The following is a 27,322-nucleotide window of genomic DNA, read 5'->3' as shown; positions in this document are numbered from 1 at the left end:
TAAGGGTTACAGCAGCAGGCTGAGAACTGGGGAAGCCAGGGTTCCAATCCCCCTGTGGTTCCTTGCAAATCACTTAATCTTCTATTGCCTCAGGTGCAAATGAGAGTGTAAGCTCTCTGGGACCAGGAAAATACAGGACATAGTGTAACTCGCCCTGAGCTACAACTGAAGACGGCTTGAACTAAATCTAAAATCTTTTCCTTCCCCTATGGGAAACCCAAGCAGGTGCCTGTTTAACATCAGTTTTATCAAGGTAACATAGCTACGTATGTGCTTCTACAAAAGAAAAGCTCTAAGATCAGGCCACAGTACCACACAGATTCATACCTGCTGTAAAGTTGGTGCGATGTGTGCATGTCCTCTAAGCATGAACCTTTCTATAACTGGGTGCCCATGTTTTTCACTCAGTTTATTCTTGGTGGAGCCTCAGGAAACAGTGACATGACTTCATAATCAAAGTTAAATTAATTATAAACTCTCAGTAACTCGCTGCTTTTAATGATCAAGCTCTATTCTTTAATGATGTGTATGAATGTAATATGAAGTATTACCCAGAAGAAATGTAAAAAAAAAAAAAAAAAAAAAAGCTAAGAAAAGGGATTGATGATTTAAGGAAGGCAGGGCCACCTAGAGAGGGGTGCAAGGGGGACAAAATTCCCTGGGCCTGGGCCCTCTCTACTTCTCCTGCTCCCAGGCTGCCGGCGCTACAGTCCCCAGTCTCAACTTCCTGCCCTCGGCTCTTTCGACAGCCCTCCTCCGTCCACCACCGGGCTCCCTGCATTCAAATCGGCAGCGCCTCACCTCCGTGTGAAAGCGGCAGATTGCCTCCCTTCGGACCTTCCCTCACTGTGTCCCGCCCTTGTTTGAAGTAACTTCCTTTTTCTGCAAGGGCAAGACACAGGGAGGACCCAAAGGGAGGTGATCTGCCGCTTTCACACGGAGGTGAGGCGCTGCCGATTTGAACGCAGGGGGCCTGGTGGTGGACGGAGGAGGGCTGTCGAAAGAGCCGAGGGCAGGAAGTTGAGACTGGGGACTGTAGCGCCGGCAGCCTGGGAGCAGGAGAAGGAGAGAGGGCCCGGGCCCAGGGAATTTTGTCCCCCTTGCACCCCTCTCTCGGTGGCCCTGCCTTCCTTAAATCATCAATCCCTTTTCTTTGCTTTTTATATTTACATTTCTTCTGGGTAATACTTCATATCACGTTCATACACATCATTAAAGAATAGAGCTTGATCATTAAAAGCAGCGGGTTACATAGAAGGACAGTTCCTGCTCAAAGAGCTTACAATCTAAAGGACAAATGTACAGTCAGTCAAGTAGGGGCAGTCAAATTGGGGCAGTCTAGATTTCCTAAAAGGATAAAGGTTAGGTGCCGAAAGCAACATTGAAGAGGTGGGCTTTGAGCAAGGATTTGAAGATGGGTAGGGAGGGGGCTTGGCGTAAGGGCTCAGGAAGTTTATTCCAAGCGTAGGGTGAGGCGAGGCAGAATGGGCGGAGCCTGGAGTTGGCGGTGGTGGAGAAGCTCTTATGATAAGTACGCTTAAGCTCTGACTCAGTCAAACTCAAATCCATAGGTTTTTGAAAAGTAGAATGTCTACTGCTGTAATGTAATGTCACTGTTTGATGTGTGTTCATTAACTACAATTAAATATTTCTTTAGCAAAGGTAGCAACCATTTTTATTTTTTCTGTTAACCTTACTCCCCGCTGGTCCTGAGCTTGCTATGTTGCCAGGCTAATGGCCCACTAGGGCAAGACTGAAGGCCCAACAGAGCGCTCTGCCCCTGTGTTTTCAAGTCTTTGGAAGGGGAGAGCTAGCCCAGTCATTCCATGAATCTCAGGACAGAGGGTGGCTGGCTCAGAGTTAATGGGGCTGAGAACCAGGCTTCAAATTTAGTCTGTCTCTCGTTGAAATCACTGAAATTCCTTGGGCAAGTCACCCTGTCTCCCTTTACCTTAAGTAGCCCCCTCAGATGGTAAGCTTTTCCTTGCACAAGTTGCCATGCCAGCATCAAATCTCTTCTCTTGCACCCTAGTATAGGGCACTAGATAAACCGTGAAGTAAATAAACAATGCCCACCTCATCGTGGTTCTCATCTTTCCCAGAGAAAGCAAACCATCTTTTAGCTTTTGAGTTAAATGCCTCTACACAAGCAAGAAGGTCCTACGCCAATTAGTCGAACAAGATTAAAGTACCTTCAGCTTGATGGATTTTAAATTTCACAGTGACATTGACAAGACGCATAATTTATCGACTCACATGACATACTCATGGCGTCAGTTTATTTCTGGAAATCTCGCTGTAGATTTCATTAGTTAGCAGTTTGTTCCAAGTTTTGCTTATCCAGCTGTTTTTTTTAAGTTTGTATTTTGATGTTTAGCTTCAGCTTGGATATAACATCTGGAAACTCTCTAAGCCTGTGTATTATTTCCTTAGGTTGTGAAGCTTTATTAAATCATCTGCGAATTAAAATTGAAAGTAGTCACCTGGGTTTAATTAGGACAAAGAGAAGCGATGTGGCAGTTAGGGCGTGCTTCCGGAAGGACACAGAGTTCCAAAGAAACAGTTATTAAGAGGATTTGTTTTGGGGTTTTTCTAAATACACAGATCCTAGTTATTAAAGTGGGCTCTGGTGTTCTGTTGAAGTGTAGTCTCGACACAGATAGTGGGACAACTCGCAGACCCTAGCTTCCTACCCTCTTTGTGTAAATAATTACTTGTAGTGTTGCTGGTGGGGATAGTTTATGTATTTCATTGACGTCGGCGGATCAGCGTTTTGTTTGGGGTAATCTTCAGGTCAGCACGAGCAATGTGAGCCTTCAGGGACTGTTAAAGTTGCATTAATGTGTAATTCAAGAGTGATGCCAAGATACAAGACTATATCAACTTCTGTTAGGTCCAACTATTTTTTTTAAAAAGTGCTCAGTAAAGGATAGGTACAAATATTCACCACCTTGGCTGAATCTCTTTATGAAAGCGGTTAATAAAGAAATATATACGAGATGCACTAATGATTTTACTTGGTTGAATCTTAAAGTAACCATACCGCATCTACTTTAAGGCAAACTAATGTTATACTCATTAGATAACTGTGTTTTATTAAAGAGGAAAGACTTCAGAGTCTCGGTCTCAGCTGATCATGCTACTAGCTACTCAGCTGACCGCAATGCACAGCGTGACTTTTACTCTCTGTTCACGCTGGCGAGAATCCTCATTAGTCAAAACCTTTATGGAAATATAATCATACTTTATCACAAAGGTACTTAGCTGTGGTTTGTGCTGGAATTATTACTAGTGTCCTTGCCTGACGGCGAGCTCCCGCTTCGCTCTTTGCTTCCTAAGGAGCCGGACTCAACATCCCTTCACAGCAGTGGCGTAGCCACAGGTGGGCCTGGGCCCACCCACTTAGGGCTCAGGCCCACCCAACAGTAGCACATATTTAGTGGTAGCTGGTGGGGATCCCAAGTTCCACCTACTGAAAATTTCCCCCTGATGGTAACAAAAACGCTACTCTCCATGATACTGGCACCTGCACACTCTCAGTTTTTAGTGCATGCTTGCTACAGACTGCCAAGGTGGAAAGAAGTGTTAACCCACCAGCTGAGATATTTTTTTTTGTGGTGGGGGAGGGGGGAGAACACTTGGTGCCCACCCACTTCTTGCCTAGGCCCACCCAAAATCTGTTGTCTGGCTACGCCCCTGCTCACAGCACCTACAATCGTACATAGAAAAACATTTGGATCAGTCATCTTTTGAGTAAAAAAGAGTAATTAGTTAACTTGCTTATTTCAGTGCTCGGGTTCACCTTCCTCAACCAAAGTGGACTAGTTCTATGACAGGAGAGAAAATCAAAGCTGTTCGATCCTGCTCCGAGTATTATATTTAAACGGTTTCTTTTTTAATTGAGAAACAACTAGGAAGAACTTGATTTCCGTGCAATTATTTTGAAGTGGCACCACCTGAATTGCTGAGACCTTGACCCAGATCGTCCAGTTGACAGCAGAAAGCACCTAGAGCCCAGCTGATTCTAGGTTTCCAGGTTCTTACAAAATAAAGATTTTTCTAATCTGGGAAAAACTCCATGACTTGTTTGATATAATAATAATAAGTATGGAAACATTCCTGAAAACATTCCAGAACTCGGTGCAATCCATGGTACTGACCCATGCCGACTACTATAATAGTATTTTCTTGGGCTCCAAGACCTATATCCTGAAGTAACTTCAGACTGCCCAAAATCATCAGCAAGACTCATTTTTGGCAAATCACGATTTGAATGCGCAACACCTCTTCGTGAAAAACTTCACTGGCTCCTGTCAGAGAACGAATCAAGTTCAAGGTCCACACATTAATCCACAGGATCATCCACGGTGAGTCTCCGGACTATATGCTCAATCTGATTAACCATCCCATCAGAAACGGGTCTAAAACTTTGCAACCTGCATTATCCCAATTGCAAAGGACTCAAGTACAAAACCTACTATGGATCCAACTTCTCCTTCTTAGGCAGCCAACTCTGGAATGCCCTCCCCAGACCTATTCGATCAATCAGTGACTATCTACCATTCTGGAATAAAAACCCATCTGTTCAAGCAAGCCTACCCAAATGACCCAATTTAATCCTATGAACCCATCTACCCTACATATATCCAGAAGACAACGACAATGACCCAGACTACATCTCCCACCAATTTCCCTAGGCTTATCCCCTGTCCTTTCCCCCCTCCCGCCTCCTCTATCCCCTTCTAATGCTCACCTACCCCTTGCTCATACCTCTCCTATTCCCTTCATCCTTGCCCATCTCTACCCACCTATCTCTTTCATTATTCTGCTATAAATAACTTACATTTTCTCTATCAATACTCTGTAATCCATATTATTATGTAAGCTGCATTGAACCAGGGTACAAATGTAATAATAATAATAGTAATAATCCGTATTCTGCTAAAACTCCTGAACTAACAGATAATTGTCATATTGTCATATTTGTCATATTGAGCATTGTCATATTGCTGAGGGCAAAACATATTTTAAATTTTCATTTTACTAGGAAAGAACCCGAGATGGAAGTAAGTGTGGTATAAGCACTCATATCCATCCACTGTTATTTACCTCGACACCTTTGTCTTAGCCATCTTGTCTGTCTAGATGTCCCTAAAGAGTCCCCTTCTGCTGCCCATTAACATGGTTCAGGATTGATATTCAGCCAGCAGTGCTCAGCGTTTTGTTGATATCTGGAAATTTGATGCTGGGTCATATCCGGGCTCCGGCATTGAATTTCTGGGTTTACAGAGCCAGCGAAACCAAAGCAAGTTAAGTGCGATTTTTCAGCACTTAGCAGGTTAGAAAGAACGACATAAAGATAGGACTCGCTTTTATTTGGTCCTGCTTGTGTGGTTACCTTGGCCTATTAATGTCCAGATAGTCAAAACTCTGGCATTGTTCTTAACAGCGGCGGAGAAATACCACCTGATCAGTGCGTCTGAATAGCTCCCTCATGCTCAGTTTTAATAACATGCAAATTTAAGCACGGGAGGCTGTTGGGGTTGGGAGGAAACAGAGATCTGCAAACAAGTATATACCGTATTTTTCTGACTATAAGACGCACTTTTTTCCCCCAAAATTTGGGAGGAAAATGGGGGGTGCGTCTTATAGTCCGAAGGTAGCGAGTTTTGGATCGCCCTCCCCTACTTACGTGACGCGATGTTCCCTGGTGGTCTAGTGACGTCGGGGCAGGAAAGAGCCCCCTCTTTCCTGCCCAGCGCGCTGCTCTCCGTGCTCCTGACTGCTTCCTGACGGTCTCGGCGGCCATTTTGAAACTCGCCGAGACCGTCAGGAAGCAGTCAGGAGCACGGAGAGCAGCGCGCTGGGCAGGAAAGAGGGGGCTCTTTCCTGCCCCGACGTCACTAGACCACCAGGGAACATCACGTCACGTAAGTAGGGGAGGGCGATCCAAAACTCGGACAAGACGCACCGGAGCACCTAGGTTTTAGAGGAGGGAAAAAGGAAACATTTTTTTTCCTATTTCCCTCCTCTAAAACCTAGGTGCGTCTTATGGTCCGGTGCGTCTTATAGTCCGAAAAATACGGTAATAGCTCCTACGTGTATGGGTGGGGATGGAGGAGATTAATTGTGGGGATGGGTAGGGATGGAATGGATCTTAGCAGGTATAGGTGGGTATGGGTTAGGTTCCACCGAGGGGGGGGGGGATGGGTGAAATTTCTGTCCCTGTGCAACTCTCTAGGGAAATGTAGATTTGCACACAACAAAACATTTTGCTTAAGGTAGCTCACAGTCCTTAAAGGGAACTATGGTTAACTGAACTTATTTTGCTGGCATACGGTAATGGCCATTTCTGTCATTGCTGTGGATAGTCTATCTACAAACAACTATTCACATTCCAGATGCTTCGATATAAACAAATGTCAATATGCCATAGCTGCCCCCACAATACTGGGTGCATGTTGGGGGAATGGTCACTCTGATTTCGAGGCAGACAGACATTAATGGGATAGAGGTGCTGAGGCCAGCCCTTGATAAATATCTGAGGGATGTGCTATTTGGTCTAGATTTTCTTCTCTTGGGAGTCTCTTTTTTTTATATATATTTTACCTCTTCTCCAGATGGTCTCTGGCTTCTGTCCTTAGCACCTACAGCTGTCTCTATGTGCAAGGTCTGCTTTATGCAAGCTTGCAGCCAGGAGTATCCCAAGCCAGAATCACACCCTGTGTGACATGTTCCCTAGCACTCCCACCCCATCCACTGTTCTGCGGCCACTGCAGGGGAGGGGGAGACAATAGATGGGGAGCAATTTTTTTTGCCCCTGTCTCCCCTTGTGTTCTGTGCGGCTGCACCTTTCACACAGCCCTTGGGACAGCCCTGCCTGCAGCAAGAGGACTGAGCCATGAGGGGGAAAAAAAGTTCTGCATGCCCAGTTCAGCGTGTGCATGCTATTTTTGTTATGGCTTCTTGCTATGTAACTCACAAATCCTATTTAAAAAATTAGATAAAATTACAACAGAGTCACCACTGCTTATAATGAAATGTATTTCAGGACAGGCTGAAACTGCATTTCGGTACACTGCAGTACCAAGCGGTTCTCAGAATAGTGACAATTTTATGCTTCAGTAAACAGACTCATAGTGTTCACACGTTAGGGAGCCTACGTTTTAGTCTGTGTGCTAAAAAAATGTTATGCATCATGGTCTCTTTTTCAGCAAATACACGCTAAACCTTTAGCACAAGCTTTCGTGCAGACTCCAGACACAGTCTCACAAAACAAGAATCACGAACTTCTGCTGACATTTGGATATGCCTTAACGTAGATTCAGTAGTCAAGTTTTAACAGGATGCTCTTATTATAGATATTTAAACATTAGCCAAACTGGGAATGTTTTTCTTACTCTATTTTGGTACCTGAGTGCAGAAAATATTATGCTAGAGACCTCGCTTTCTAATTCTGAAAAAAAAAAAAAAAGCAAATACAGAAGAAGCCCTAGTGTGTGTGTTTATCTTTCTGGTTGTCTGTGTGTGAGCTCCATGTATTTATCTTATGACAGAAATCACAAGTGTGCTCAGCTTCAGTTCCCATCCCTCAGATATTGTGAGGGTAGTTTCATAACAAGGTGCAAAGGTTAACATCTATTTTTAGCCAGGGCCGCCAAGAGACTAGGCCGGGCCCGGGGCAAGGCCACCCCGCCTCCGTCGCTCCCCCTGCCGCTGTCGCACCCCCCGCCATTGCAGTCCGTGGTCTCACCTGCCTGCCTCCACGGCTCCAGGCCCCCTTCATTCAAAACGGCAGTTGCAGATGGCGTCTCTTCTGGCCTTCCCTACCTGTGTCCCGCCCTCGTCTGATGTAACTTCCGGTTTCTGCGAGGGCGGGACACAGGGAGGGAAGGCCAGAAGAGAGGCGATCTGCGACAGCCGCTTTGAATGCAGGGGGCCCTGAGCCGAGGAGGCAGGCAGGTGAGACCGGGGACTGCCCCCCCCCCCCCCCTCTCGGCGGCCCTGTTTTAGCCTATTTTATAAAGGCACAGATGCCTTTATATCTTTACACCTACAAATTGCACCTAGATTACAAGCACGGACATTAGGGGTTAGATTCTATATATGGCGCCACAAAAGCGCTATTCTATAAGCCATGCTTAAACTTAGGCATGGTTTATAGAATAGCATTTACACCCGGGAATCACGCCTAACTTTAGGTGCAGTCATTTGCACCAACAGAAATGTAGTGCAAATGTACGCACCTACATTAGGTGTGGATCCCCATTATTCTATAACGACATGTGTTAACTTTAAGAATACCCCTGTTCCACCCATGACCCTCCCATCTCTGCACCTCCTTTTTCAAGTCACATGAAAAATTTAGGTTCAATGAAATGTAATTAGTACCAATAATTGCTTGTTGAAAAGCCAATTTTTGGAACTAATTAGCCTGTTATTTCATTCATTTGCATGTGCAATTTTTAGCAACTTTTACAGTATTAGGGGGTAAGGGTGAAATTCTGTAAATGGCGCTCAAAGTTAGGTACCAGGAGGCATCCGCACCTGAGGAGATGCGCCTGCTGAAACCTAGTGTAGAACCTGGTCATCAGTTGGATGCATAAATGACCCTAATCTATTTATTTTATTTATTTATTTGTTTGTTTGTTTGCATTTGTACCCCACATTTTCCCACCTCTTTGCAGGCTCAATGTGGCTTACGTAGTACCGTGAGGTGTTAGCCACCTCCGGTGATGAAACAAATACAGAGTGATGTTGTTACAGAACATTAGAGAATCAAGAGAAGAAGAGAGTTGTATTGTTCATTGCAGGTTATGGTTTTGTTGTGTTGCTGAGTTCAGTTACTTATAACTATAACATTGTTACTAAATTGTGGGGACAGCCCTGATCCTCCAGGGCCACACCCTTTTGAGCTGTATGCCAATTTAGATGCGCAGTGTTACAGAATAGAGCAAAGGTAGAGCTGCACGCAAATCCTAATTAGTGCCAATTAACATCAACAATTGATTGTTAATGACTCATTAACTAATTCCTTTGCACACGGATCTGGGATCTATACCCAAATTTAGGTGACCTTTATAGAATCCAGGGGTAAACCTGCTTAAGAGCACGTGTGATTGTGCATCTGCGCAATGCAAGCAATTGTGCATATTTTACAAAGTATGCCTGTAAAGTGTGATGCCAACCACACCCCTCCCAAACTCTGCCGCTCAGCACACCTACAATACTTTTAGAAATGACTTTATTTTATAAGAGCCCATTTACGAATGTAAATCAATGTTTTACACACAAAAAAAGAGTTTACTAAGTTATTCTCCAACCGGCTTTACGTCACATGGACAGACTTAATCAGTCCTGGTTTTAGCCTCATGTGGTTACAGTTTTTATAAAGCAGAGAGTAGGAAAAGTTGGCTCTTCCAAGAAACCGGAGAAGACGTATGTTGAAAATCAAACCTTTATTCCAAGAAACACACTGACACACTTGACTCTGACTCGACACAGCTGTGTTTCGGCACTGAAATGCGCCTTCATCAGGAGTCTGATAAAAGATAGCTGATTGCGTAAATTCAATTATCTTTTATATGATGATGTTATATCAGATATGGCTATCGTCCAAATACTCTGCCAGGAATGAACTCCGTGGTGTGCGAGTCACTCCGATGTGTAACTTTTTTTTTTCTTCATTGAAGTTACACATAGGCACATAGTTTCTATATATGGCACCTTAATTTCTTTACAGAAATCTAAGCGTATTCTGTAACAATGCGCGTAAATTAATTGGTTAACTAGATAATCAGCACTGTTAATTGGATGTTAACAAGAAATTATCAGCACTATTGGTATTAATTAAGATTGATGCGCACAACTCACCAAGCATGTTCTGTAGTGTGGTGCGCCTAAATTCTAAGTGGCATAGTCGAAAAGGGGGCACGGACATGGGCAGGACATAGGCATTTCTAAAATCTATGCACATTGTTATAGAATATACCCGCTCTGTACCTAATTTGGGCATCAGGATTTACGCCAAGTAAAACATGGCGTAAAAGGCCACAACTGCATTTGGTTGCATGGCGAGGCGTGAGGTGTTGTTCTATAATGAACACTGATGTTTAGCCTGTACACTGCTCTGCTCTGCTTGCCAGTTGAGCGGTATAGTAAATTCTCAATAAAGTATATACCGCGTGGAAATTTAAGCCCATCATATCAAATTTAGGTGTACTTTACAGAATATGCCTAGGCGTATTTTTTTTTCCGTGTGAAATTTATAGGCACCGTATACAAGAATCTTGACCATTATTTTTCAAGAGGGAGGAGGACATGAGGCTGCAGTGGAGACAAGATAGAAATGTCACAGAAAAGTATCTGAAGAAAAGTGTAAAAATGTTATAAATCACACACGTCAACGTTGCATTTTCTGCTTTGTTTTGCAGTGTTTCAAGTATGGGCACGTAGAAATCTAAAGACCAATGTATGTAAATGGTGTGACCTTACACAACCTGTGTGCGAGGGCAAGGTCTGCTACAGTAACTGCTCCCTCAGCTCCTATTGTGAGAATCCTGATGAAATCTGTGTGAGCATATGGTAAGCAACAGTTATGCAGAATTCCCAGTTTAGTACAACCCAGAACTAATGGCTGGCCTGGTGGTTAGAGCAATGGGCTGAGAACCAGGGAAACTAGGGTTGTAATCTCAGTTCTGCCACTGACACATGTTATGACCTTCCCAAGTCACTGAATTTCCCATTGTGTCAGGTACTACTTGGGAGGGAAGTTATTAACGGGGGCTACCATTAAGACTTGCTGTTCTACTGTTAACCCCAGTTATTAGTAAGTAGGTTTCATTGCATAAAATGAGACCTGTGCTAAAGTAGCAGGAGTTAGTGGCAAAATAACATGTCTTGGGGGAAGTTATCACTGTGGGTTATTATTAAGATGTGTTATTTTACAGTTACAGTAACTCTCAGTTATTAATAACTAGGTCTCTTTCCAGTAAAATAACACATCTTAATGGTAGTCCACGTTGATAACTTACCCAAAAAGAAATGTCTCTAGAAATTGAAATCACTGCTATATGTAATAAAAGTGAGCCAAGTATAGGGCAGTCAAGCCATTGTGACATCACTGATGAGGCTGGCTCTTAGGCATTGATGGAATGAGGCATTATGACATCACAATACCGACTCTGGTTACCAGAGAATGAAACAGTTCACACAAAGGGGGGATTTATCACTGCGGGCTATGTTAAGATTAGCCGTTAAGCCCGTTAAAACAGGCGAGATTTCCAGCTACCCTCCTCGCTGCCGCTTCCTCCCCCCTCCGTGCCGGGCCCCCTGCACTGACCTGACAGCGCCTCTCACCTCCGTGTGAAAGCGCTACCGGCAGCAGCATATCGCTCTGCTGCTGCCTGCAGCGCTTCCACACGGAGGTGAGAGGCGCTGTCAGGTCAGTGCAGGGGGCCTGATACGGAGGGGGCGGTGGGGATGGGGGGGCAGGGTGGAGGTTGGTTTGTGCGATGTTTGTTTCCAGGCGGCGTCCAACAGTCCGACTCCATTTCCCTCTCTGTTCCGCCCTCTGACGTCTTGACGCGAGGGCAGGTCAGAGAGGGAAGTCTGTACTGCGCATTTGCAGGTGAGTCGGTCACTTGCCATTTATATGTTTGATGTATTATTTTACCACTAACTCGTGCTATTGTAGCACAGGTCCCATTTTATGCAACGAGACCTAGTTACTAATAAATAGGGTTAACAGTAAAATAACACATCTTAACAGTAGTCCACATTGATAACTTCCCCCCCTAAGCTGTTTGGGGCAGGGAAACATTGTACCTGAACACTGAGCAATTGTACAGCCCAATGTATATGTAGCAATGCTTTAAAATGGAAGGTATTATTTGATTACTTCTAAAAGAAAAATGGGATAAAGATCCAACAACTGCAAATAACAGAGAATCAAAAAAGGGGATCTTTATAAAATCATAGACAATCAGAGCAATATATAGCACTCTTCTCAAAAAGTATTATTTGATTACCATGTAAACTTAAGTATAGGGAGGTTAAGTGTTTTATCTTAGCTTGAATAAGGACAATGACTTCATGACCCACTATAGTTGTGAATGGACTTACTTACTTTCGTTGGTTTCTCTCACCAACCATAGTTGTCGTTTAGCTTAACTATACAGATACCATCACTTCCTTTCTACACCCTGCTCTGCAACTCTGTGTCTTTTCTGTACTTTGTATCCTGCATCCCCCCCCCCCCCCCACACACACACAAAATCAACCAGTCCATCTTTATATTTTCCCGCCTCCTGATTGAAGTACGATGACATGCATTTGATGAAGTAGACTCTGGTCCTCTAAAGCTCATGCATCAATAAATTGATTAGTCTATAAGGTGCCATTTTTACTGCTCCATACTAACATACTGTAGCTCTGCCTCTGGGAGTTTTCAATATTATTATCATGTTGCTGCTACCTTAAGTGGATACCAATTTGGTTTGTCTTCCAAGCTAAGATGATATTTAATAATCTGACTCCCCTTTCCCGAATCAACTATCACGTCAACAGTATTCAGTGATGTGATGTGATATAAATTTAGTATAGCCCAACTCCAGATTGAGTTAATTTAGTTTAAGAATCTGAATAAAAGGTCATAGAATATGTATAATTTGAAACTAAATTTAAAGAAGTTTCAAAATTACCAATTAACAATAAGCAACACATATAAGCAGTGTATGGAAGCAAATAACATAGAATCCAATCATATAAAGTAACCCCTCAATGCCAATACTTGAAAGAATACATAGCGACAGCTTAATGATTTCCTCCTACCCATCCCACCCTCCCTCTCTTCCCTTACTTCCGCAAAATTAAACCTCTAGATCATTTATCAAAAGAGAGTGAACTCTTGAAGTTAAAGTGTCTAAAAATGGTGTCCACAATCTCAGGAAATGGCATTTAGCTGGTTGACCTCATGTCTTCACTGAAAGGCGCTCCATGCGCAAAGGTTTATGTAATTGGGGTCTCCATTGAGTCACAGTAGGAAGATCAGGCTTAATCCATTGGAGCAAAATACGTTTGGCAATTAAGAAAGCTTTATGAAGAAATAAGCTAATGAGATGAGAGCCCTCTTGAATGTATGTTACATCATTCAGTAAGCTGGCCTTTGGGATAATAGTTCATTAACTGTGGTAAATGCTCATTAAATGCGTCCACAGAGTCTCCAAAAATTCCTTTATGGGAGGACAATCCCATATGCAATGTTTGTAAGACGCCACTTTGCCGCTGCATTTCACACAAGACCCATCTGTTGGGCAGCCCATCTTTTCACTACTACTACTTATCATTTCTAAAGTGCTACTAGACGTACGCAGCGCTGTACACTTGAACATGAAGAGACAGTCCCTGCTCGACAGATCTTACAATCTAATTAGGACAGACAAACAAGACACATAAGAGATAAGGTGAGGATGATATAATAAGGGTTCTGAACAAGTGAATAAGGGTTAGGAGTTAAAAGCAGCATCAAAAAGGTGGGCTTTTAGCCTAGATTTGAAGACGGCCAGAGATGGAGCTTGACGTACCGGCTCAGGAAGTCTATTCCAGGCATATGGTGCAGCAAGATAAAAGGAACGGAGTCTGGAGTTAGCAGTGGAGGAGAAGGGTGCAGATAAGAGAGATTTACCCAGTGAACGGAGTTCCCTGGGAGGAATGTAGGGAGAGATGAGAGTGGAGAGGTACTGAGGAGCTGCAGAGTGAATGCACTTATAAGTCAAAAAGAGGAGTTTGAACTGTATGCGGAAACGGATAGGAAGCCAGTGAAGTGACTTGAGGAGAGGGCTAATATGAGCATAACTACACTGGCGGAATGTTAGTCGTGCAGCAGAATTTTGAACAGATTGAAGAGGAGAGAGATGGCTAAGTGGGAGACCTGTGAGAAGCAAGTTGCAATAGTCTAAGCGCAGGTGATAAGAGTGTGGATGAGGGTTCTGGTAGTGTGCTTAGAAATGAAAGGGCGAATTTTGCTGATATTATAGGGAAAGAAACGACAGGTTTTAGCAGTCTGCTGAATATGTGCAGAGGAGAGGGAGTAGTCGAAGATGACCCCAAGGTTATGAGCTGATGAGACAGGAAGGATGAGAATGTTATCCACAGAAATAGAGAATGAGGGAGGAGGAGAGGTTGGTTTAGGGGGAAAGATGAGAAGTTCAGTCTTGGTCATGTTTAGTTTCAGATGGCACTGAGACATCCAGGCAGCAATGTCAGACAGGCAGGCTGATACTTTGGCCTGGATTTCGGCTGAGATTTCTGGTGTGTAGATCTGGGAGTCTTCAGCACCTGGTGGAGGACTTCCTATTTCCGCGAGGGTGGGACACAGTGAGGGAAGGGCTGATGCGACGAGGCAATTTGCTTCTTTTACAGCAGATCAGATGCAAGGCGCTTCACAGATTTTTTTTTTTAAGGCTGGGTACCGGCCTGGTGGCAGGAGAAGAGGGTCGTCTGTCCATGGAGCTGGTGGTAGGCAGGTGGGGACTGCGGTGCCAGCGGAGCACCCCCCACCTGCTGGCACCCGATGCGGACCGCCCCCACCGCCCCACCCTTGGTACGCCACTGGCTGGAATGGAGCTTTTCAGGGGCTTCAATAACTTCAGAAGTTTTAGAACAGCAACAGTGCCAGACAGACTTCTATAGTCTATGCCCTGAAAATGGACAAATTAAGGTCAGGTATACATATGTTGTATCACCTCATACCTTATGTAATGAGTTTATCTTCTCGGGCAGACTGGATGGACCGTACAGGTCTTTATCTGCCATCATCTACTGTGTTACTATGATATTACAGTTCCACCTGCCCACTGCTCATAAGTACAGTTTATTTATTTATTTATGTATTTATTTATTGCATTTGTATCCCGCATTTTCCCACCTATTTGCGGGCTCAGTGTGGCTTACAATACATTGTAAATGATGGAAATACGAATTGTTACAACTCAGTTATGGATTAATTGTGAGAAGTTATGCGAAGACAAAGTCAAAGTATCGTTAGGGAATAGGACAAAGGAAAAGAACAATGGAGCAGTGGAAAGAGACAACGGGAAACTGATAGGGTAATAGAACATTAGCAAGAGAACATTCGGTATAACATTTGTCTGTGAGTAAAGGTATAAATGTGATAAAATTACGGGGGATGAGAATTCAGAAGAGAATTTATTGGTGTATTTCTGAACAGTGAGTGTGGACTTCATGTGTTTTGATCCTTACAGTAAATTTTATCAAAGAGATGAGTCTTTAATAGTTTGCGGAAGTTGGTTAGTTCGTGGATCGTTTTCAAGTTGCGTGGTAGTGTATTCCAGAATTGCGTGCTTATGTAAGAAAAGGTTGATGCGTGCAGCGCCTTGTATTTTATGCCTTTGCAATTAGGGAAGTGGAGGTTAAGGAAAGTTTGAGATGATCTTTTAGCGTTTCTGGGAGGTAGGTCTATTAAGTCAGACATGTAGGCTGGGGCTTCACCGTGAATAATTTTGTGGACTAATGTGCATACTTTAAAAGTAATGCGTTCCTTAAGTGGGAGCCAGTGTAGCTTCTCTCGTAAGGGTTTTGCACTTTCGTATTTTGGTTTTCCGAAGATGAGTCTGGCTGCTGTGTTCTGGGCTGTTTGAAGTTTCCTCAGTATTTGCTCTTTACAACCTGCGTATAGTGAATTGCAGTAGTCCAGATGGCTGAGTAAGAGGGATTGCACTAGGTTGCGAAAGACGGACCTTGGGAAGAATGGTCTTATTCTTTTCAGTTTCCACATGCAGTAGAACATAATATGCTCTCCAAATTTTTCAGGAAGAATATTCCCTCACAGCCATATTATTTAGATTAAATCACCCATTTAATTACTACAATTAGAAAAATTAGCAAAACTAGATGAATTCATGAAGGGATAATTTAAGTCAGTTCCTGGGATCTTTTCTCCTCCACTTTTCCATTGCTCAAACTTGCAGTGCACTCAGTAAGCAATCAGAGGCCTCCAAAAAGAGTGTGTCATCAATGACCGGATGAATGACCAGTCAGAGGAGTTAAGGAAGGAAGACAATGTGGGTAAATACAAGTGGCTCAGAGGTCCATTTGCACACTTTATGATCCTGTAGATCATAAAATTAAACATGGATGTAGTCATGGTAGATGAAGGTAACAGTGATATGCTGCCTGCAAGCAAGCTATTTGCTATTCTAGTAGAAGAGATATTTTTTTTTGTCCCTGGAGGGCTGACAATCAAGTTTATGTATGAAGTAACGGAGGGTTAACCAACTTGCCCAAGATCACAAGAAACTGTATTGGGATTTGAACTGGGCTCCCCTGGCCAGTGCTTCTCAACCCAGTCTTTGACGCACACCTAGTCTCATCAGGTTTTCAGGATATCCACAGTGAATATGCATGACATAGATTTGCATGCACTGCCTCATTGGTATGTGAATCTATCTGATGCATATTCATTGTGGATATTCTGAAAACCTGAAGGGACTAGGTGTGCCTCAAGAACTAGGTTGAGAAGCACTGCATTAGGTTACTCTGCCACTCACGGCTACTGATCAAAAACATCATGTTAAATGGTTTTGAATGGAAATGACTAAATATGTCCAGTTATTCAATGGACGTGTTGTGATGTTGTAATGCCTCAATTCTCACAAATAAAGATTTAAAGTCTTCAAAAAGGCAGTAAATAAATCCTAATAAATAAATAAGATGCAGCCATATTACAAAGATGACCTCGGAATTAATGTAACAGACTGTTCTTCTGGCCTATGGCTCAAGGTCTTTTTCCGGTCTCTATACTTGTACAAATTAATTATTATTTAAAAGAAAATGGAATGTGTACAATTGATGACAATGACCTCTACTTTTCAAATCTCCTTTGTTGGGCTGTATTAGAGCGATCCCTAACACAGCAACGCTCCCATTTCCTTATAATCATAACAGCATAGGGAAAGGGAATGTGATTCATTAGGAATGCTGGCATCAATCCAGAGTGTTTGCTGCACACATATGAGTCTATTGATATAAATATGTGATAAAGTTATCTGCAGATGGGAGTAGGAATGACCAAAAGGAACAAAAAAAAATCCTCCCCTCCCCCCATTCTTCAGAATGAGAATAGGGTGACTGAGGAAAATATATCATTCCTACTACAGCAATTAGGCAACTATTCAACAACCGATGTGGGAATGAGTCATAGAAATACAATAAATCATTTGCATGTTAAAAAAGAAATAAGATTTTTTTTTTCTTTTTTTACTGAAGTTTTACTGTAACTGAACATTTTTATTATCAACAGGGTTTTTCTGGAAGTGTTTATTTCTACCAGATGGAGGGCAATGGCTGGCCTGACATCATTACTGCAGTTGGAGACACTCAAGGGCAATATAGAGAAAAGGGCTTTAAAAAATGTAATAGCAGCTCCAGGGTCAGAAAATAAATATGTGTTTTATTAAAGGAAGAATGAAAACAGAAAACGGGTTCACACCAAACTAACCAAGGGAAAAAAAAAAGACCCAGCCGTGAAGAAGGGACGCAAAGGAAGTTAGAGGCAAAACAGGGCTGAAATTCTTTTGTGCGTGGTCCAGCACTGTCTTCCATCTCACACCCGTCGCGAGGACAATTGGGAAAATAATGTAATACTAGAATGCCAGAACGGACATTTAATCCTGTGAACTGGTAAACTAAATGTCTTTTGTTCTTATGTGATGCAATGCTAGGCACACGGGAGGAAAACCCAGACAGTGAGAAAAAAAACTGTATCCTAGGTTAAGTCATTTTGACATTGTTCCATGTTTTTTTTTGTTGTTGTTGTTGTTACATTTGTACCCTGTGCTTTCCCACTCATGGCAGGCTCAATGTGGCAGGCAATGAAGGGTTAAGTGACTTGCCCAGAGTCACAACGAGCTGCCTGTGCCGGGAATTGAATTCAGTTCCTCAGTTCCCCAGGACCAAAGTCCACCACCCTAACCACTAGGCCACTCCTCCACTGTTGCTACTATTTGAGATTCTACATGGAATGTTGCTATTCCACTAGCAACATTCCATGTAGAAGTCGGCCCTTGCAGATCACCAATGTGGCCGCGTAGGCTTCTATGTTGCTAGTGGAATAGCAACATTCCATGTAGAATCTCCAATAGTATCTATTTTATTATTGTTACATTTGTATCCCGCGCTTTCCCACTCATGGCAGGCTCAATGCGGCTTACATGGGGACAATGGAGGGTTAAGTGACTTGCCCAGATTCACAAGGAGCTGCCTGTGCCGGGAATTGAATTCAGTTCCTCAGTTCCCCAGGACCAAAGTCCACCACCCTAACCACTAGGCCACTCCTCCACTCCTGAGCATGTGGCATCCAGATAAGCTATTGGGGTTGTTTTTTTCCACTCTTTTGGGAACATTTTGGGTTGGTTTTGATATGTGCATTGCTATTGCTTGAACCTGATGTAGATATTTAAGCACTGGGAGGTTTTTTTTTTTTTTGAGCCAGTGAGTTTTTCCTCAATATTTTTGAGGGTTTTTTTTTCTCACCATCTGGGTTTCCTTCCATGTGCTTTGCAATGAGCCTGTGAAAGTAGTGGACTCCATTACGGGCGGCAGTTGAATGCTCAATAGCCCAGGAGATTTGAAGCTCCTTTTGTTTAACGATTCTATCGGTCTTCGTTGGGTAGTGCATATTTCAATATTAGGCAAAGTTTTGAGACTGTGCGATCGCTGTTATATTGCCATTTTGAATAAAGCAAATCTTGAAACCCTAAAAAAATTATGGTTTGTATTAACAGAGATTCAAAACTTGCCTGTTTGTTTCCAATTTGATTACCAGGAAACAGTCCAATGACAGTGTTCAGCTCAGCACCATGTGTCACCACCCACAGCTCCCTGTGGAGAACATTATGGTCCTTAACTACAATTCATCGCGCTGTGTGATGACTCTGCAACCCACTGAGGAGGGTCTCTTGTATATCTGTGGCTGTGTGGATGACCAGGAATGCAACGACAAACTCTTCTTTGAAAGTCACATTAATGGTGAGAAAACATAATGCTACAGCAAAAAGAGGGGCACACAACTTACACAGTAAAATCAAAGGAAAGCAAAAAGGGCAGAAGGAAAATGTTCCAAGGTAATCAGACAAAAAGGAAGTCCATGCTTCTAAAAAAAACCCCTCTTTATTCTTCAGTGAGTGATCAAACAGGTGTACAATCTTGACCCGCCAAACAAGTACATAAGTAATGCCACACTGGGAAAAGACCAAGGGTCCATCGAGCCCAGCATCCTGTCCACGACAGCGGCCAATCCAGGCCAAGGGCACCTGGCGAGCTTCCCAAATGTACAAACATTCTATACATGTTATTCCCGGAATTGTGGATTTTTCCCAAGTCCATTTAGTAGCGGTTTATGAACTTGTCCTTTAGGAAACCGTCTAACCCCTTTTTAAACTCTGCCAAGCTAACCGCCTTCACCACGTTCTCCGGCAACGAATTCCTGAGTTTAATTACGCGTTGGGTGAAGAAAATTCTTCTCTGATTTGTTTTAAATTTACTACACTGTAGTTTCATCGCATGCCCCCTAGTCCTAGTATTTTTGGAAAGTGTGAACAGATGATCCACATCCACCTGTTCCACTCCACTCATTATTTTATATACCTCTATCATGTCTCCCCTCAGCCGTCTCTTCTCCAAGCTGAAAAGCCCTAGCCTCCTTAGTCTTTTTTCATAGGGAAGTCGTCCCATCCCCGCTATCATTTTAGTCGCCCTTCGCTGCACCTTTTCCAATTCCACTATATCTTTCTTGAGATGCGGCGACCAGAATTGAACACAAAACTCAAGGTGCGGTCACACCATGGAGCGAGATCCGGTAATTGCTGTCATTACTGTTTATGCTTTTGGCGGGTCAAGCCTGTACACCTGTTTGAGCACTTTCTGAAGAATAAAGAGGTTTTTCTTGAGAATCTCACGCTTGCATATAGAGTGGAAAATTGCAAGACTCCCACTGCATCACAATTTGAGCCATTTAACCTTTTAAAGTGGGCCCAGGTGGATGCACCTGATATTCTGTGGTTCTACTTGTAAATGTAATTTCAAAGACTTCTTACCAATTCAGGTGTGATTCATTTCTAGGTTCATTGTAAAAGCTGGAATCTCACAAACTTTCATGCACAGGGATTCATAAAACGTATCATTTCAACACAGCAGAAATTCATCTGTCCAAACCCCCCTACTGTACATGTAGTTAAAAATATAGTCAAAATACATACATCTAGTCTATGTGGGCTGGACATAAGAAAAATTACTCTTTCAAGTTACAACAACAACAAAAATCTATAATCACAATAAAAATTTGATGGATCCATTCTGGGTGATGTTTCAGGTTAATCTGTTTCAGCCAGATCATGTCACTTCAGTTACACATGGGAAGACCAATAATCGTGTCCACTGCTCAGTTTAGAAATAGTTTTTCCTACAAACTTTCTAGAAACCAGCTTCAGTGTAGTGTAGAGGTCTAATTGCTCCATCTCTCAGCAGGTGTCAACCATTCTGCTTATGGCAGATGCACCCTACCCCTCCCGCTCCACCCCTTCTCCTCCTCTGTTTCACTTGGCGAGAATGTCACCCAGCTAAGATTCATTTTGTCTTCAGCACAGCCAAGAGGCTCTTCCAGATATTGCTCAGATGAAAGGATAAGCCATAGGATGTGTTTTGTAAAATAACAACTGAATTGAAGGTAGAAGCCTGCATATTTTTATTTTTGTCTGGTTGGGCGAAAAAAAAAGTGCTCAATGGCCATAAAACAGGGCCATCTTTTATATCAAAGATAAGTTTTTCTAGGCTTCTGACACACTGGGGAAAGGGTGAGGGGAGGTAAAGATGTCCGTTGGGTTTTACAGACCCAAAAGAAAACACCAACCACAGGGAAATTCATTTGTTTTATATATAAGAATTTTTGTCCTGCAGAGAGATATACTGCAATTGGTCATGGATGATGGTGGGGAAGCAATTCAGCCTTGTCCACATTTGGGTCTGTCAAACTGAAGCATGAAATGAGGAAGTCTATAGGACGCTACCCCTTTCCCTTAAGAATTGAGCCTGCAAAAATGTGGGATACAAATGCAACAAACAAATAAATAAATAAATACTCCCTCACAGAGTCAGAACTATGATATTACTTTGCTGTTAGTAATATTTGAATTTATTTTGCAGTATGTTTAGAGTAATATACCAAATTTCTGTATAGTTTTGCAGAAAGGAATAATTTTTATTGTTATGTTTTATTGTAGTTTGTATGTGGTTTGTTCCCTGCTTAGACTATTATAGATATAGTGGGTTATAAATAAAGTTTTATTATTATTATTAGAACTAGAGAGTTGCATGGGGACAGAAATTTTCCCCGTCCCCACTGGAATCTAACCCGTCCCTGCCCATCAAATTCCATCCCCGCCTGTCCCCTGCACTAAAATAACCTGACTTGTGGTAAATTAACCCAACCTATGCCATCGTTCTGGAAGAACTTAAAAGCTCAGAATTGGTCTCTGCAGCCACCTTTGGAGTGGAGGAGTTGCCTAACTGTTAGTGCAGCGACCTTAGAACCAGGTTTGGATCCCACTACAGCTCCTTGTGATTCTGAGCAAGTCACTTAATCCTCCATTGCCTCAGGTACAGAATAAGGACCAGCATATAATTTGTAAACCACTTTGATTGTAACCACTGAAAGGCAGTATATGAAATCTCATCCCCCTTTGCCAGCTCCATCACCAACACCACATGTTCCCTCTTGCCCACGTTTCTACTTTCAGATGCCTTATTTTACTATTGCATTGTAGTACTGCACATATTGGATCTCCCCAAAGCATAAATTCCCCAGAGCACTACTGCATTGCACTACAGCACAAAAAGATCTCCCCAAAGAGAATTTCCCTGTGAATAACGAGACCTATAGGGGGCCGATGTGCAGCTGTTGAGACTCATATCCGCTCAATTAACTGGTCAAAGAAACTGCGTGAGAGATAAGTTTCTTGGCAATTAACAAGGCTGTTAAAACCAGACTCCCACACGTGATCTGAGGGAACTCTCTGGGCCAGTGGCGTAGCCAAGGGTGGGCCTGGATGGGCCCAGGCCCAACCACTTTGGGCTCAGGCCCACCCAGTAGCAGCACACCTATGATGTGGCTGGCAGGGATCCCTAAGCCTCACCAGCCAAAAACTCCCAACAACTGTCCCTCCTGCATACCTTGTAAACAGCAGATCTTCCCCTGCAGCGAGCAGCGACTGATACATACTATTCGCACCAGCCCCAAAGCCTTCCCTCTGATGTATTCTCACCTATGTGGAAACAGGAAGTAGCATCAGAGGGAAGGCTGTGGGGCCAACACGAGCAGTGTGTATTAGTTGCTGCATGCGAGGGAGGGAGGATGTTTGAGAAACCAAATGGCATGCAGGCGAGAGAGGGAGAGACCAAATCACTTGTGGGACAGGGCAAAGTTATTCTGCCCACCCATCCTGGGCCCAGGCCCACCCAAAACTGGGTGACTGGCTACGCCCCTGCTCTGGGCCCTTCGAGGACGGGAACTACCACCACTAGAGGTCCATCCTCAGACTCCTCACACACTTACCCCAGGGGCGTAGCCAGACCTCGAGGTGGGAAGGAGCCAGAGCTCAAGGTGGGGGGGGGGCACATTTCGGTCCGCTGACCTCCCCCCCCCCCCCACTGCTGCCCTGCCACTCCCCACCCACTGCCACTGCTGTACATATCTGCTCAATTTCACTAAAAGAAGCATGCTGGAAGTGAGGGGAAGAGACAGCAGGGCAGGAATTACGGCGGCGTCAGAGACCACAGCTGGACAAAGACTTCAGCTGGCAGGGGTTGGGGACCCCCACCAGCCAAACCAGGGGCCCAGAGCAAATTTGGGAGGACCTAGGCCCCTGTGGTCCCACATAGCTATGCCACTCACCAGAGCCGTAGCGAGGGGAGCTGACACCCGGGGCGGGTCGCCGCTGCGCACCCCACCCCCGGGTGCAGCATGGCGCACCCTCCTTCCGCTGGAGCGCACCCCCCCCCCCCCCCCCGGAGCACATACCTCCCCCCCCCGGAGCGCATACCTGCGGTGAGGGACGGGTGGGAGGGCCGATCCGCCCCGACTGCACGTTGCTGGGGTGTGTCGGCTCCACGCTGGTTCACTGCTCTCTCTGTCCCGGAACAGAACCTGTTCCGGGGCAGAGAGGGCAGTGCACCAGCACGGAGCCGACACCCCCCAGCGGCGTGCACCCAGGGCGGACCACCCCCCACCCCCCCTTCCTACACCACTGCCACTCACTCACCCACATCCTGCTTGAAGGGATTGGGCATAAACAGCAGCATGATGCCCTTCTGCTTCTTCTGGCAGCGATCCACAGACTCCGAGGGGATCTTTTACAGTGGAGAGGAGTGTAGGGAAGATGTTCACTGTACTCTTCCTGGTCCAAATTTCTCAGGTGAGCTACTCTACCGCTTCCTCCTTCTGCCAACTTTCACCACTGCCACTTCCACACTGAACGGGCTGTCCAATGTCCACCTGACCTGATGTTACCCTCGCAAGGAATCATCACTGCATGCTTCTTACTGATGGTCGCTGTTTTCAGCTGTTGCATGGAGAAGTTCGAGCTACTCTCTGGAAGAGGCACCCGAACAGACAACAAGAACATTCCACTCCATTAATGCAAAGAAAACTGAAGATGGCACTGTATCAGGGAGAGGGCTGGGAGATTGCACTCGCTAATCGCTAGTCATCACATACAAGCGCCTGGAATTTGACGAGTGCAACCTCCCAGTCTCACCCCCTGACGCCGCGTCATCTTCAGTTTTCTTTGAAATAGTGAAGTAGGATAGTTAGGTAGGCTAGCATGGTGCTACACTACTATGGGAACCCCACAGGACCTGCGGGATCCCTGCAAATCTTGGGGACATCCCTACGGGAGACTCGCAACCCTGGAGGGGATCCCCGCGGTAGCCGCGGGATTCCTGCAAACCCTGTTCCTGTGCAGCTGTCTAGTCAGAACCACCTTAAGCTCCATAGTTCCACCCAAAGAAGAAGTGACACGGGAGGGGTGGAGCTAGGAGAACAGCTACCAGGAAGTATAAAAGGCGGGGCCAGAGTTGGGTTAAGGAGGCCCAGGGAAGGGAGAAGCCGCAGTGTATGCCTTCACTGCTTATGTGAAGCTACCAGAACCTGGCTCAGGTAGGCCAACTTTAACTTGAATAATTGTGAGAATCCTGTTCTTGAGGGCTGGCTGCAGCCAGACCACAGCATTTGTGCAACCTTGCAGAGAGACTGTATATACTATGCTTTTGGGCCTGTCAGTCACAGGCCTATGTAAAAGGTTACTTCTGAAGCTCAAGAGACTTTGTTCCTCATTTTCTGTGCCTGTGAAGTAACAGGGCTCCGCCTTTGTGTTAATAAAGAGTTTTGCTTTACCTTTGTAACCTTGTCTGGCTGTATAATCTGAAGGCCCATCCTCAACCCTTGCTCACGGCTATCACACATACATTCACATCCCTGACATACTTTTCCTTCACTGCCTATATTTGGTTGTAACATTATTTTTAGCTTCTGGAAAGAGCCAAGTAAGGACATTTGCTGTACATTGTATACATGAGAACATGTATATGTGTAAGCAAAGTTCCTTTATAGAAACATTCAACATTGTACTAATAACTTGAAATGATAAGATCTCAAATATGATGAAAAGATAAAAACTCTATGCAGTTTTTCCCAGTTCCTTTCCAAATCCCAAATTAAGAAGCCTTTCAATTAAAATGTGATAACGTTTTACACTTACCACTTGGTAAGTGCAAATCCTGTGTGCTAACTGTTGAGGGTATTCCCAGTATGTTCCCATATACTACTATAAATCATTTCTATAGCGCTACCAGTCGTACACAGCGCTTCACAATTGAACATGAAGAAAAGACAGTCCCTGCTCAAAAGAGCTTATAATCTAAATCAGGACAGACAGACACCAATAAGGATAAGGGTAAGACAGACAGAAGGACACATAGGGAAAGGGACTATTTAAGAGAGGAAGACAAGATAAAGGTTACGAGCAAGTGACAAGTTAGGAGTCAAAAGCAACATCAAACAGGTAGGCTTTTAGCCCGGATTTGAAGGCGGCCAGGGATGGAGCTAGTCGTAACCGCTCAGGAAGCCCATTCCAGGCATAAGGTGCGGTGAGACAAAAGGAACGGAGTCTGGAGTCAGCGATGGAGGAGAAGGGTGCAATTAGGAGAGATTTGCCTAGTGAATGGAGTTCCTTGGAGGGAGTATAGGGAGAGATGAGGGTGGAGAGGTAGTGAGGGGCTGCAGAGTAAATGCACTGATAAGTCAATAAGAGGAGCTTGAATTTTATATAGTTACCACACAGAGAACATGGGAGACAGTAGTGCATCCGTGCTATCTGCGCTGGTGACAAAATACAGTAGAGTACAGTGCGCTAACTGAAAAGAGCAGTCCATGCCCATTTCAAGCCTCATAACAATCTATGCATAGCACGTGAATTAGCACGCTGTCATGCCTGCATGGTAACAGTTGCCATGATGGGTGTGATTGTGTCTGATGGCCTTAAGGTCTCCAAACAGGTAGAAAAAGCGAAGGTCAAAGCCAGAAGGATGCTTGAGTGCATAAGGAGAGGGATGACAAGCAGGAAACAAAGAGGCGATAGTTCCCTTGTATATGTCTCTGGTGAGGCCCCATTTCAAATACTGTGTGCAGTTCTGGAGACCGCACCTACGGAAAGATATAAACAGGATGGAGTTGCTCCAGAGGGCAGCTACAAAATTGGTAAGTGGTCTCTGTCATAAAACATATAGGGACATGCTTATGAACCTCAACATGTATATGCTAGAAGAGAGGCAAGAGAAAAGGGGTATGATAGAGATGTTTAAATACCTCAGGGGTGCTAATGTGCAGGAGGTGAGCCTTTTTCAAATGAAGGCTTAGTAAACAGGGACCCTAGTCTTTTTTTGTCCTTAGCAAGACACAGCCTCCAAACCTGAACACAGTACTCCAAGTAGGGCCTCAACAATGAATTGAACAGGGGCATTAACAGCTCCTTTCTTCTGATAGTTATACCTGTCTATGCAGCACTGTGACCCCTTCTTTACTTCAGGCTTTGGACACCGTCTTGGTTTCACCGTCTTGAGATCCTTGGACACTATCACCTCTTGGGCGGCCATCGTTCATTTCGATGATACGGTCGGAGATGCCCAAATTTCAACATTTAGGTCGACCTTAGAGATGGTCGTCCTTAGAGATGGTCTTCCCCGGTTTTCGGCGATAATGGAAACCGAGGACGCCCATCTCAGAAATGACCAAATCCAAGCCATTTGGTCGTGGGAGGAGCCAGCAGTCGTAGTGCACTGGTCCCCCTGACATGCCAGGACACCAACCGGGCATCCAAGGGGGCACTGCTGTGGACTTCAGAAATTGCTCCCAGGTGCATTAGCTCCCTTACCTTGTGTGCTGAGCCCCTCAAAACCCACTCCCCACAACTGTACACCACTACCATAGCCCTAAGGGGTGAAGGGGGGCATCTACATGTGGGTACAATGGTTTTGTGGTGGGTTTTGAAGGGCTCACATTTACCACCACAGGTGTAACAGGTAGGGGGGGATGGGCCTGGGTCCGCCTGCCTGAAGTGCACTGCACCCACTAAAACTGCTCCAGGGACCTGCATACTGCTGTCAGGGAGCTGGGTATGACATTTGAGGCTGGCATAGAGACTGGCAAAAAATATTTTTAAAGATTTTTTTAAGGGTGGGAGGGGGTTAGTGACCACTGGGGGAGTAAGGGGAGGTCATCCCCAATTTCCTCTGGTGGTCATCTGGTCAGTTTGGGCACCTTTTTGAGGCTTGGTTGCAAGAAAAAATGGACCAAGTAAAGTCAGCCAAGTGCTCGTCAGGGACGCCCTTCTTTTTTCCATTATCGGCCGAGGATGCCCATGTGTTAAGCACGCCCCAGTCCCCCCTTTGCTATGCTTCTGACATGCCCACTGGGAACTCTGGTCGTCCCCGCAACGGAAAGCAGTTGAGGGTGTCCAAAATCGGCTTTCGATTATGCCGATTTGGGCGACCCTGGGAGAAGGATGCCCATCTCCTGATTTGTATCGAAAGATGGGCGCCCTTCTTTTTCGAAAACGAGCCCAATAGTAACATAGTAGGTGACAGCAGAAATAAATCAATCAACATAAGCAATCTACCTGTTTATCTCTGTTCATACGGTTAAGAATGTACCCCAGCTGCTGCCATAGAGCGTAGCAGCTTGCTTGTATGAGAA

General features: G+C 44.4%; 1 protein-coding gene across 1 annotated transcript in view; it reads left to right on the top strand.

The window, feature by feature from the left end:
- LOC115474871 (TGF-beta receptor type-2-like) overlaps positions 1-27,322 on the top strand; it is a 92,205-nt gene that overhangs the window by 44,739 nt on the left and 20,144 nt on the right. Inside the window, exons 2-3 of the mRNA XM_030210567.1 lie at positions 10,434-10,584; positions 18,845-19,047. Of these exons, the coding sequence (XP_030066427.1) occupies positions 10,434-10,584; positions 18,845-19,047 (354 nt within the window). The remainder of the gene's footprint in view (positions 1-10,433; positions 10,585-18,844; positions 19,048-27,322) is intronic.

The sequence above is a fragment of the Microcaecilia unicolor genome, chromosome 7 (assembly GCF_901765095.1).
Source record: "Microcaecilia unicolor chromosome 7, aMicUni1.1, whole genome shotgun sequence".
In the NCBI taxonomy this organism is placed as follows: domain Eukaryota; kingdom Metazoa; phylum Chordata; class Amphibia; order Gymnophiona; family Siphonopidae; genus Microcaecilia; species Microcaecilia unicolor.
This window is presented reverse-complemented; position numbering and strand designations above follow the sequence as displayed.